At 32.5% G+C, this 13,818-nt stretch overlaps 1 protein-coding gene across 1 annotated transcript in view; it reads left to right on the forward strand.

Moving 5' to 3' along the window:
* The first annotated feature begins 2,087 nt into the window (after positions 1-2,087).
* Positions 2,088-13,818, forward strand: part of LOC146994048 (uncharacterized) — a 62,338-nt gene continuing 50,607 nt past the window's right edge. Inside the window, exon 1 of the mRNA XM_085826751.1 lies at positions 2,088-2,287. Coding sequence (XP_085682877.1) covers positions 2,272-2,287 — 16 coding nt within the window. The 5' untranslated portion in view covers positions 2,088-2,271. The remainder of the gene's footprint in view (positions 2,288-13,818) is intronic.

Below are 13,818 nucleotides of genomic sequence, written 5' to 3' on the forward strand. Positions count from 1 at the left end.
CGTTTTAAAAGGCTGACTACTTTTAATAAAGCTTGTATATTAATGTTCATTATACATTTCTCACATTTTTACTTTCTTTCAAAACAGCGACGCTGTGGTTCAATTGCTTTAGAACTATGTGAAACTAATAAAATGTGCCCTATGTTATAAAAACCTAATTATATTCAGATACACAACTTTTGAACATGTTTGAAATCTATTATTCTAATCAGAATACTTTGTCTACAGAAAACATTGAATCAATATTAGAAATCAAAAGCTAAGTGAGATTAAAGTAGGAAGAGTCATATCGTCTCACACATTTTAATTGAAGTAAACAGGTGCTTACTTTATCGTAAAGTGAACACCCGTTTTTCAAACAGCGAATGAAAAGAAAAAAAGAGCCCACCGGAGCTCGAGCGGTAAAGTCGCTGAGCACTAATAGTTCGGTCCGGGGTTCAATTCCCGGCTAACGGCTAGCTGCACGGGCGTTTTCGTGGTTTTCCCCGTGTGTAACTTGCATATGAGTCAGTTCCCTTTAAAAAATCCTCCACGAAGGCCTCCCTCCCCGTAGGGGCAATAGCCCTAGTGTGCTTTGCTATAACCGCATAAACCGAAACCGGAAAAAAAAAGGAGAATTGGTGGTGGAAGGCAGCGACGAAACGTCGTTTTAGAAGAATGGGCTACATAACCAAATTTCTATCTATACTCTGGTAAACAGTACATTATTTTCTCATCAAAAGCCTAAATTTAGCTAATGCTCGGCTTAGTTCTTAAATTGCAATTTTAGCCACAGCCCCCAAACAAGACGATGTCTGGTATTTTATTTCATTATTTAGTTATTCATCATTAATTTAAGAATTAACTAAATTTTCATTTGTCTTTAAATTTTTATTGAATTATAATAATAATCATTTAATATTCTAGTTGCTAATTATTTTATTATTGTAATAGTTATTTTATTTATATTTATTTATTTATTTATTTATTCATCTTTCCTGATGGCCTTCCATAGAGCTCCAGCACTTCTAATTTTAAAAATTAAGTCCTGACTACAACCAATGATTGCGAAAATAAAAGTCAAGTAACTTATTTAGTGATAATTAAATAAAATAAAAGCCAAAGCTTTTATTATATATATATATATATATATATATATGTTTGTGTGTGTGTGTACTTTAAATTTAATTATAAGGACATATATATATGTACTTTACATTTAATTATAATTTATTTGATATATATATACATATTTACGTTTGGTAGCATTACCAATTGCAATAAAAAGGGAGGTGCACATCTAGATGTTATAACGGACCCATATACAAAATTTCAACGTTCTATAACTAATCGTTTTTGAGTTATGCAAAATGCATACATACGTACTTGCACATCACGAAAAAAATCCCTTTCAAGTATCAACTTAGAGTCATAATCATTAGTCATAAGTATCAGCTTAGAGTAAATGGGATTACATTTAACAATAAGTTTTTTTTTTTTTTTGAAAAAAAAAAGAGAGAGAGTCCTTCATTATGTTCGTACATGTGACATACGTCACCCCAAAAAATAATTCACATGGATTCCGTAATCGTCAAAAACGGATATTTCCGTTAAAATATGATACCCAAAGTTTTCTCGATTACAATAATTACTACCATTTTATTTGATACAAGGAAGTAAAGAACCTATATTAACCTACATATTCTTATATAAACAATACCTAAGTGCAGTATATAAATATTTCAAATCAATAAAATCTCACTATGGCACGTTCAAGAAAATAAGTAAATAAATAATCATCTAAATTTTTCAAATTACAAACATAAATAGCAATAGTAAAAAGCAAATACAAAATAACGCTTCCCGCTATCAAAATTGCTCATCTTCTTAAATATCAACAACTAAACTAAATAGTATTTTAACTAAAACACATAATGCAAACAAGAATTTGCCCGATGCCCAAAAAAATTCAAAATTATCTATGAAAAATATGAGCACATTGTAACGCAACCGCATCATTCGCATTCGCATAGAAACCTCATCATTCGTATTCGCATAGAAATCGCATCATTTGTATTCGTATAGCAACCGCATCGTTCGTACTCGAACAAACCGCATCGTACGACAGATGCGAGTAACGAACAGATGCGAGTAACGAAATGAATTTGTGAGTACCGAATCGGTACTTCGAGTCAACCGATGTACCCGTTACTCAGTAACGAATACATGCGGTTTGCTCCAGCTGTACTGTGTACTTTGTCTGTCTGTCTAAATTGATCGCGCGCGGAAAGGATGTCTCGTGTACAAAGTAAGTGCTAATTTGTTATTAATACAATTTAATATTATTATTTAATATATATTATGATCTAAATTAACTTTAATTTCATATATTGTCAGAGGATGCTAACGAGAATAAAGTAAATTCTTAGTTTAACACGATTACTCTTATGCTTCCATTCAGTCATGTTTAGCCTTTTTCATATAAATTATAATAATTAAAAAGTATTATATGAAATTAGCCTTTCATCTAAATTAAAACATCAATGTTAGATAGTTATTTACTATTATACTTCCTTTCTTGCCACAGTTATTAGGGTTGCTGTAATTATTTTTGGCAGCATTATCATCAACAATAGTTTGGCAATTTTTTACGGCCCTCGAAACCGAATAGTACCTTTGATTATAATGCAAAACAGAAAAAATTCAATAATAATATTAAAAAGTATCTCCATTGTCCTTGGATGGTAATGTGAAAATATAATTTATTTTCTTCTGGTTTATTTACGTTATACAGCACAAAGTCTTTAATCTGGTCTTTAAAGACTTCGCGATTATGGATTAGGGTTTTTCCCGGATTATAGATCATCAATTTAAATCTGGTAAGATGGCATGCAGAAATGATAAAATTAAAAATATAAAACAGTAATTTATGAAATAAAGAGCAATTATGATCTAAAGCAAGGATGTCAAATTCGCGGCCCGCAACAAATATTTTTGCGGCCGGGCCAACATATCGGCAAATAATAATAAAATAACATATCGACGAAGAAAAAAATTAATTGTTTACTGCTAATCGACGAAGAAAAAAATTAATTGTTTACTGCTAAGTAATTAACGATAATTTATTCAATGTTGTTAGATTACTCACAGCGAGCTGACACACACACTACTTAAATTACAAATGCGTGTGAGTAGCTTGCGTTCAGCTACCTTCGGCTTTTGGGGGACACGTGCACTCAGAACTTGTACGCATCCCCCGATAGCCGAATGTGGCCGAACTCATGGTCTCAGTTTTCCAATCATAGTTTTGTACGATATATTGGTGCATGCATGTGCATGCACTTTGCTTTATTATTAATTATTACTTAATTCATATTGTTATGGATTTCATAGTTATTTATTTATTTACTTTTTTTTATTTAGAATTGTAATTAGATTTGATTTGCTTCGTGTTGCCGTACCGATGCCTGGTACTACCACAGGAGAAGATATATTTACTTGTGTTTTTGGACTTCTGCAGAAATACAATCTACCTTTGGCAAAATTAAATTCTGTCGCTACAGATGGCGCTCCATCAATGACCGGGAAAAACAAGGGCTTCGTAGCATTACTAAGAAAAAACTTAGTGAAATTCACGGTTCAAACATTCATCATATGCATTGTATTATGCATCAAGAAGTTCTATGCACGAAAGTAATAAATATGGAGAATGTTTTGTCATATATAAAAAAAGTTATAAATTTTATAAGATCTCGAGGTTTAAATCAGCGTCAATTCACTGCTTTCTGAAGTGAGTTAGATAGTGAATATTCGGGTTTGTCCTACTATACCGAGGTACGCTGGATATCTTGCTCCAAGATTCTCAAACAATTCTGCGATTTGAAAGAAGAAATATGTCAGTTTTTAAAAACGAAAAATGAAGACGTAAGTTTGTTTTACGATCCAATATGGATACAAGATTTATCTTTCTTGGTTGATATAACCAAACACTTAATCGATTTAAATTTATCGTTACAACGAAAAGATCATATCATTACAAACATGTTTGACATAATTAAAGCATTCAAATGTCAACTAGTTCTTTGGGAAAAACAACTTAAAAATGAAGATTTGACGCACTTCCTGACGTGCAGCATGAACAAATCAAGTTTAGATGATACTTGTTCGTATCAAAAATACGCAGAAAAAATTGCAAATTTAACAACTGAATTTGAAACGAGGTTTAATGATTTTAGTTCCCTCGAAGACAATTTTTTTTTTTTTCTTCTTCGATTTTCTCAATAAGTATTGACTCAGTACCCAGCCATATGCAAATGGAGGTGATCGAGATTCAATGCAACTCAAATTTGAAAGCAAAATTCATTGAAGTGGCATGCCTGAATTTTACAAATATTTACCGGCCAGGTTTGAAAATACTCGGAAATTCGCATATGAAATTATTTCCATGTTTGGTAGCACTTATCGGTGCGAGCAGTTATTTTCAGTCATGAAAGCTAATAAGTCTCCTATTAGAAACCGTATTAATGATGCTCACCTTGGGTCAGCGTTGAAAGTTATCACTGCACACAAAATTTCTCCCGAAATAGGAAAGATAACAGCAGAGAAGAGATGTCAAGTATCAGGACATAAACATTAAATTTTTCTTGTTCTTTTCTATATAAATATATATATATATGTTTATTATTGTATTATTTGAAATAAATCTACGTTTCTATGAATATTGATTTTTTTTTTTTTTTTTTTTTTTTTTTTTTTTTGCGGCCCGCCTAAAGTTAAACCTTGTTTGTTTGGCCCAAGTGTACCTATGAGTTTGACATCCCTGATCTAAAGGGTATCAAAATTTACAAAAGCTTAATATTTATTTGTTTACTTTTTAAACATTTCTTTCAATGTAAGTTGTTTAAGTTGCTTCGTTTCATGTGTTAATACTTTCTCTTTAGTTCTCTAAACAGGCATAATTTCTTGTTCAGTAACAAAGTTCGTCTGATTTATAGAATATGGTAACTGGTAGTTTGGCGACATTTTGGAGGCGATAAAGGTTACTACTACCTGGGACTTCGGGTAATAATGTGAGCAGTACTTAGTTCCGATTACGCATTATTTTGTGTGAGGGAAATGAGAGATCATGGGATATGTCATGTGATATTAATGGACGAATTACGGTTCTTTAATCGGAAAAGGGGGGAATTTGGAAAAATATCTGTGGCTGTATATTATTTTGTATTAAGCTTCATTGTGTGTTGTGTGAAGTAGGGTTGAATAATTTTGGGATTGTGTGGTGCTGTCTAAAGTGAAAAATCGTATGAATGTTTGGAAGATGAAGGTTTTAAACATCTTGCTGTGAACCACAAATATTATTTTAAAGATCCGGAAACAGGTGCACATACCAGTACAATAGAGGGCATGTGGAGTGCTATAAAAAGCACCATTCCGAGGCATTGTGATAAAGAGAATTTTGCTTTTTATTTAGCGGAGGAAGTGTGGAGGAAAAATTCGCAGAAAAAATCGTTCAATAATTATATTGAATACATAATAAAAGTGTATCCACCATGTAAGCAAGATTCTGAAGAAGATTAGGTAAGTTAGTATTTTTAATTATTTGAGGATATTATTTTTATGCATGTAAATGTAAGGTGGAAGTAAAGTAATTTGGTATTATTGGGAAAATTGTTATTAGCAATGATTTAGTTTAAAGTAATTAGGATTGTAAGCTAATTTTTATTAATTTAATGTATGTGCTTATTTATATTTTAAGTAGTGTTTTTGAATTTAATTTTATTTTAATTAAATGATAGTTATTTTGTGAATTTTATGTTTGTAGGAATTTGGTATACGTTTTAGTTGAAGTAAACGTGCATGGAAATAATTTAAATATTTGTAATGTTTGCAGTATGAATTCGTTGGTGACGTTTATAATATAATAGATAATTTAGAGGTAAAAGTTTTTGGATATTTTATTTATTTTATACGTGGTGTAATGTATTTTGCAGTAATTTACAAAACAGACAATCTTCTTTGTAGAACATAAATTTTATTTCTAGTTCTCGGTGATAGACAAATTTTATACAATTCTTAAGTGGCAAAATTTTAATACTACTCCTAGCTGGCAAAATCTTCAGAATACAAAATCTTTTTTTAACAATATCTCTCGTTGCTGAGTAACGGTTTGATATAAATATGGCGTTGCCACTTCAACAATAATTATATTTATTTATTAAATAACAAGATATTACAACCTCTCCCCCCTCCAGATAAACTTTAATTTATATTTTATAAATTAAAGTTTACAGTTTTTAAAACAATAATATCAGCACAACACAGAATTAAAATACAATTAGAGAATTAAACAAGAAATAACATAATAACATACACTGAAGAAGAGAGAAAGGAACAAAATATTTTTTTTATCTATATAGAGAAACAAATTATTTAATCAGGCCAGGGAGTACGACTTAATGCGTCTACATTTTTATGGTTTTTACCACTTCGATGAACGATCGTGTAATTGTAAGGTTGTAGTACCAGTGCCCATCTCATAAGTCGTGGATTTAGACTCACATTATTTTTGAGCCAAACTAAGGGATTATGATCGGTCATGATGAGGAATTTAGTATGCCCGTCTAAATAACATTGAAGTTTCTTTACAGTAAATATTATGGCGGCACATTCCTTTTCTGTGGTGCAGTATTTTTTTTCAGTTTCTGTAAACTTCTTACTGAGGTATAATACTGGATGTTCATTGTCTCGTTCATCTTTTTGAGCTAAAATGACACCCATACCAGAGTTTGACGCATCAGTTTGCAAAATAAACTCCTTATTGAAATCAGGTGCATGTAGTATAGGCCTTTGAGACAGTTTCTTTTTTAGCTCTTCAAATGCTTTTGTGCACTCTTCTGTCCAATTTATTTTCCCTTTCTTTAAGTTTCCTTTCAAAGTTTCTGTTAAAGGTGCTGCGATAGATGAGAACATGGGAATGTAATGATTATAATATCCCGCTAATCCTAAAAATGCTCTGACTTGACTTTTTGTGGATGGCACTGGAAAATCAAGAATAGCTTTTACTTTCACTTCACTTGGCATTCTTATACCACGACCTACAATATGTCCTAGATATTTTACTCTATCTTGAGCAAATTTACATTTTATTGGTTTAATAGTTAAACCAGCGTCCTTTATTTTGGACAAAACGGCTTTCAGGTGACTTAGATGTTCTTCCCAGGTGTTTGAAAAGATTGCCACGTCATCTAAATATGGAACAGCAAAGTTTTCACAACCGTGAAGGATTTCGGCCATCATTTTACTAAATGAAAATGGTGCATTTTTTTAAGTCCGAAAGGCATCCGTAGAGGTCTAAATGTGCCAAAACTTGTAACAAAAGTGGCTAATCTTTGAGCATTAGGTGTTAAAGGTATTTGCCAGTATCCCTTTGTTAAATCCAAAAGAGTTATATATTTTGCGCCTGCTACCGTTTCTACTCGTTGTTCGATGTTAGGCAAGGGGAAGAATTGTGTTTTAGTCAATTTATTCAATTTTCTATAGTCGATACAAGGTCTTGGATCCCTCCCTGGTACTTCTACTAAAATCATAGGAGAAGTGTAATCTGAATCTCCTATTTCAATTATTTTATGCTGAAGCATTTTATCAATTTCTGTTTTTAATATATCCGTTTGTCTAGGAGACATTCTGTATGGTTTACAGTGGATTGGGGTGTTTTCTGTCAATTGAATATCATGCGTTATTAAATGAGTTTTTCCAGGTTTGTTAGAAAAGATTTTTGAAAACTTCAGCAGCATATCATGCAATTCTTGAATCTGTTGTTCATTTAGCTTATCACTTAAGGAGCTGTTTTCTTTGATGTTCTCAAAATCGAACAATGTTGGTTCAGAGTCAATTGTTGGGAAATTTTCCTCCATATCATCAATTTCAGATTGATCTTCTGTAATCATAAGGTTAACCGATTCTGCTCGTCTATGATAGGGTTTTAGCATGTTAACATGGTAGACTTGGTTAAAGTCATTTTTTTCTTCGAAACTCGCAACATAATTAGTTTCGGATAATTTCTTCTCAACCTTCCCAGGACCTTTCCATTCAACTGCTAGTCTGTTTGGTTTATTCGTTGATACAACTAATACTAAATCCCCTTCAGAGAATTCTCTTTTTATAGCTTTACGATCGTACCACACCTTTCTTTTGGTTTGCATTTCCAGCATTTTATCTGTAGCCAGCTCTTTGCATCTTTTTAACCGATTTATCAATTGAAAAACATATTCAACAACATTATTTCCTTCGTCTTTAGGATTCATCCATTGTTCATATAATAATCTTACAGGTGTTCTAAGATTTCGACCATATACTAATTCTGCAGGTGTAAATCCCGTACTCTCGTGCGTTATTGTTCTTAAAGCAAATAGAGCTGCGGGAACTTGCTTCTCCCACTCGGGCTGCTTCGATACATAAAACTTTTAAAATTCGTTTGATTGTTCGGTGAAATCTTTCAACAGGGTTGCTCTGCGGATGGTGTACTGAGCTTCTAGTTACTTTTATTCGAAATTTTTCTACAAATTCTATGGCTAGATTGCTCATAAAGGAGGTACCTTGATCAGTTTGTATTTCTTTCGGGAAACCCATTCTACTAAATATTTGTAACATGGTGTCAATTACTGACGTTGTGCCAATATTAGGAACAGGTACAGCATCCGGATATTTTGAAGCTAAACAAATAGCTGTAATTAAATATCTATTGCCATTCGGTGTTGTTGGTAAAGGACCGCATGCATCAAAGTTAATTTTTGAAAATACTTCTGCAATAATTGGTACTAAAGTCAAAGGTGCTTTGGCTTTATCATTAGATTTTCCCACTCTTTGACATGGATCGCAAGTTTTAACATACTCTTCTATTTCTTTATAGCAATTAGGCCAGTAAAAGTATCTTGTTAATCTATCTTTAGTTTTCACGACGCCTAAATGTCCAGATGTGCTATCATGACATAATGACTTTATTTGATCCCTATATTTTTCAGGAATAACAATTAATTCCCTTTCATTTCCGTTTTTATCCATTTTCCTTTTCACCAACAATCCGTTTTCTTTTACTTTGAAATCATTTGTCTTGCTGGAATTTTCATTTTTAGCTTCCTATAGTAATGACGTTAGATCTCTGCTTTGATGCTGAGATTCAATTAATTCCTTTGAATTAACATTAATCACTTTCTTAATTTCCTTGTCTTCCTCATCAGCTTGCGGTAAAATATCTTCGTCAGTTTCAATAAACTTCACTTCTTCTAGTTTCTCCATTTCAATTTCTCTGCTTCGGTCATCTTCATGAGATCTTTTTACTTGAGATCGTGTCAAAACCGCATTTATTTTTTCTAAATTTAAGAATGATTTATTTTTGAACAATTGTGCAGTTTTGTTACCCAATACATATCTTCCGGGATCATTTGTAACAACAGCTGCCTTTGTCTTTATATTACCAAGCTCGCAATTTACCTTTTCATTTGGTTTTAAGCGAGGACACTGAGGCTTAAAATGTTCATATGATCCACACTCGAAACAACGTGGTCGATATCTTTTGTCATATAAATTTTCTTGGTTTTTGTTTTGAACTGATTCCTTTGCTGATGATCTTTCTTGTATTTTGAATCATCCCATCTATCAGAATGCTTAAAATGAGGCGGATCCTCTATTTTTTTCACAAAATTATCATAACGCAGTTTAAATGATCCTTTGTTAAATTTCTCAGTCTGATTGGTAGAAAATTTCGGTTTTATTGTTTTTCTCACATCTTCAAAATCTTCAATTTTCTTAACCATTTCAGTAGGTGAAATGATGGTTGTCCATTGATCCATAAAATGTTCTTTGAAATCAGGAGAAGTACGCTTTTTTATTTGATCAACCAGCATGAGATCTTTTAGCTGTTCAAAAGTTTTAATGTTTAATCTGTTAAGCCATCCTTCTAAATAATTCTTTAATTCATAGTAGAAATCATACCAAGTACTTTCAGTAGATTTTTGGTGTTTATTAAATAGTTGTCGAAATTTTTCCGCACTTAATTTAAATCGTTGTAACAGTAAAGATTTTACATATTCATACTTTTTCGCGTCCTCTTCTGGTTCTCTAGCAATAAGCTGAACAATGTCAGGAGGCAGTAATGAAATAAGTTGAGTCACTTGATTTTCAGCAGGTATATTCATTATTTTAGCTTGACGCTCAAATAACACCAGGAATAAACTTATTTCATCTTCTTTAGGGTTGAAACGTGGCATGACATCGTGAATTCTGATTTTTAAAGGCTGCTCAGCGTAGTTTCTACCGGCTGTGCTGTTGCAGCCATTGCTTCCAACTGAAGTTTCTGTAGCTCAGAGGCTCTAATTCGCTCTTCTCTTTCACGCTCTTCCTTTCTTTCCCTTTCTCTTCTTTCTCTTTCTTCTCTTTCACGTATCTTTTCTCTTTCTTCCCTTTCGCGTTCTTCTCTTCTTTCTCTTTCTTCTCTTTCGCGTTCTTTTTCTCTTTCTTCTCTTTCGCATTCTTCTTTCCGTTCCCTTTCTGCTCTAATTGCAGCCAATAGTTCTCGAGTAAATTCCTCATCATAATCGGGACTTTCAGTAATCAGTTTATGCAACTGAGCAATCTTAAATTCAGGTTTCACGGTTAAACCTAACTCTTCTGCTAGTACTTTTAAATCCTGTTTTTTACTCCTAGCTAAGAATGACATGTTGACACAAGTTACCTTTATTAGGCGTCCTTTTGAAATTGAATCTAAAAGATCGTACTTCTACTAAAAATGTATAATTTCTGGCGAGACTTAGTTTCTCAAATACAAAATTCACACTAACCAATCAATTGGAGGGAATTATTTAAACAACTTTGCCAGGTTGGCACAAAATACTATAATACTACGTCGGGTTGACGTTTTAACTCACTATTCACAAGCCTCGTTAGCTATAACTATATAAACACCTTTGCCAGTTAGGCAATTTTACCCACGTCAGTTTGACGACTTTACTATCTATCTCCACGCCTGGTTGGCGATAACAAAAACAATTTTTGCCAGTTTGGCAATACAACTTTTAGAATATACAATCTGTAATACGTCGGGATGACGTTGCTATCTATCACACGCCTGGATGGCGATAACTAAGAAAACATCTTTGCCAATTCAGCAGTATAATCAAATCACACTACGTCAGTTTGACGTTATTACTTATTTTCACGCGCCTGCTTGGCAACAAATTCAAAAACTCAGCTAGCAGTTCTTTTTTTTTTTATAAATGCCGGGATGGCTTACACATATCATTTATCAACATAAAAATTCAATACAAATAAAAGTAAAGCATAAATAATAATTTCAAAATACTTCTTTACCACAAATACCAATTATAAATTTAAGCTGAATATTTTTAGCGTTAGTTATTTTAAACAAAATCTTTCACGATAAACTATAATTCTGAAATAAAGTATTAAAATTCAATAAAAGCTTTTTTAAGAAAACCAAAAGTTAATCTTATCTTCAGAGATCAGCAGTATCCTATTTTTGACAGTTTTTGCTCGGACGCAAGTTACAGAAGCACAGAAGATAAACTTTGAATGATCCGCTTCAAATCTGGCTTTATAACGACAGACTTCTTACATCCATTTCTCCTTGAAATAAAAAAAAAACTTGGCAATTGGTATTAGCAAACTTGTTCTAAAAAATTCAGCAAATTTCTGGGATTAGGAGACCAGCACCATAAAAATTGATAATTGCACTCCTAATTTCCAGTATCTCGGTGGAACCTCCAATTTAATTATGACTGTAATGTATTTTGCAGTAATTTACAAAACAGACAATCTTCTTTGTAGAACATAAATTTTATTTCTAGTTCTCGGTGATAGACAAATTTTATACAATTCTTAAGTGGCAAAATTTTAATACTACTCCTAGCTGGCAAAATCTTCAGAATACAAAATCTTTTTTTAACAATATCTCTCGTTGCTGAGTAACGGTTTGATATAAATATGGCGTTGCCACTTCAACAATAATTATATTTATTTATTAAATAACAAGATATTACAGTGGAAATGTTCATATTTGGAAAGGGTATATACTTTTTCATTATTAGGTAATTTCATATATGGGCAGTTTTCAGATAAACGGCCCTGGTGATTTGTTGACATCTTGGAAGAGTGCGTGTGCGCCAGATTATGGTAACCCTGACAAGCGGTACAAACCTGCAACCCACTCAGGGAATTTTCCTGAAGGACGAAAAGGGATTTTTTCTGTTTACATAGATTTAGGAAACGTTACGGCAAGACAAAATAGAAGTTGGAAAATCGCAAATCATAGTTAGTTCATATTTTCGCAAATAGTTATCGGGTGTTTAATCATAATTAGTTCATATTTTCGCAAATCGTTATTAACACCCGATAATGCTAAAAATAAAGCTCTATTCTGTTTACGGAATGTTCACGGTAAGACAAAATGAAAGATGGAAAATCACAAATCCTAATTAGTTCATGTTTTTGCAAATCGTTATCGGGAGTTTATTTCAATTGAAAAAAAATAAAGCTCTACAAACATTTTTAGTCAAGCAGTGTTTTTTTATAGGAAATTTTATTTCCTGTCAACTATATACGGAACATTTTCTCTTCAATCAACATAAGGCCTTAACATATAGAAGATATTTAGAAACTTGCATGTACACAGAATTGCTTCTGCATTAAAGACATCTTGTTAGTAACAAATTCCTGTTCCTTCAGGGTTAGTATCAGCTGTACCAGCAGCTGTGTAGGCTGCAGTTTCACATGCTCCTGCTTGTTTTGTTGTAAGTGTTGTTTAAAAAGCAAAAGTCGATTTCATTTGTATAGCACAAGTTTCAGCAACATACTGCGATCACAGTGCTGCAAAGATTTAGTTCCTATGACCATTATTTCAGCAAATACTTAGTTTTTATTATTCTCGTGAAATGCGGCCGATATTCCTTTGTTTGTGAAAGTTTTTAAGCGAAGTGCCAAGGATCACAAGTTATTTATAAAACTCTTCCTGTGTAATAGTGCTGCTGTCTATAAAATTAATTGAACTGTTTGATAAATTCACATTCCCAGGATACCTATGGATGCCATTTGATGTTATTATTTCAAGCAATTAAGGAAGTACAGCTCATTAAAATTGTGTCATATTCAGCTCAATTAATGCAAGTTTTTCCTGAATTATAACTTATTTACAAGACTATCAATGCTGAAATCATATTCAAGAGCATTTAACGTGCAAGTGTTATTACTCAAGAGCATTTAACGTCCCTTTATCATCTTCTACAGAGAGATTTTTTTTTCCCCACATACTTGCCTCCAAAACCAGTTGGGAGGTGACCTTGAACTGTATCTGTATGCCCACGACCGTGCTGTATTGTTACAGCTCTAAGAAGAACAGCGCCCTTTCATTGCACACGGCTTTCTCAGTTTCATTGGTGGAGAATTTTTGCCCAATTTCAACAATTGTTTTAAATCTTTAACCAAAGTTCTAAAAGGATAAAAGCACTGAATGAAACTGGCTCAAATACTGCATCTTCACAGATCATCACATTATTAGTTTGATACCATGCGCTTATCTTTCAATTAATTAATTCTTGAATCACTATTTTTATTCACTTGCAAGCAGAACTCTGCACAGTTTACCAGTTTTCATGGTATATTTATTAACTCCTGCAGTCTTGGACTTTAGGAAAGAATATACTTTTTTTTTTTAAATTCTTTTTTAATATTATTTTATTTTCACTACAATTATTGTTATTATTATTATTATCTGGTATTTAGAATTGTATGTACATGTGTTAATGTAACTAGTGTGTCTTTTCATACTTA

This window comes from Stegodyphus dumicola, chromosome 11, assembly GCF_044657685.1.
Source record: "Stegodyphus dumicola isolate Sdum_Otavi_A_Nest chromosome 11, ASM4465768v1".
Lineage (NCBI taxonomy): Eukaryota > Metazoa > Arthropoda > Arachnida > Araneae > Eresidae > Stegodyphus > Stegodyphus dumicola.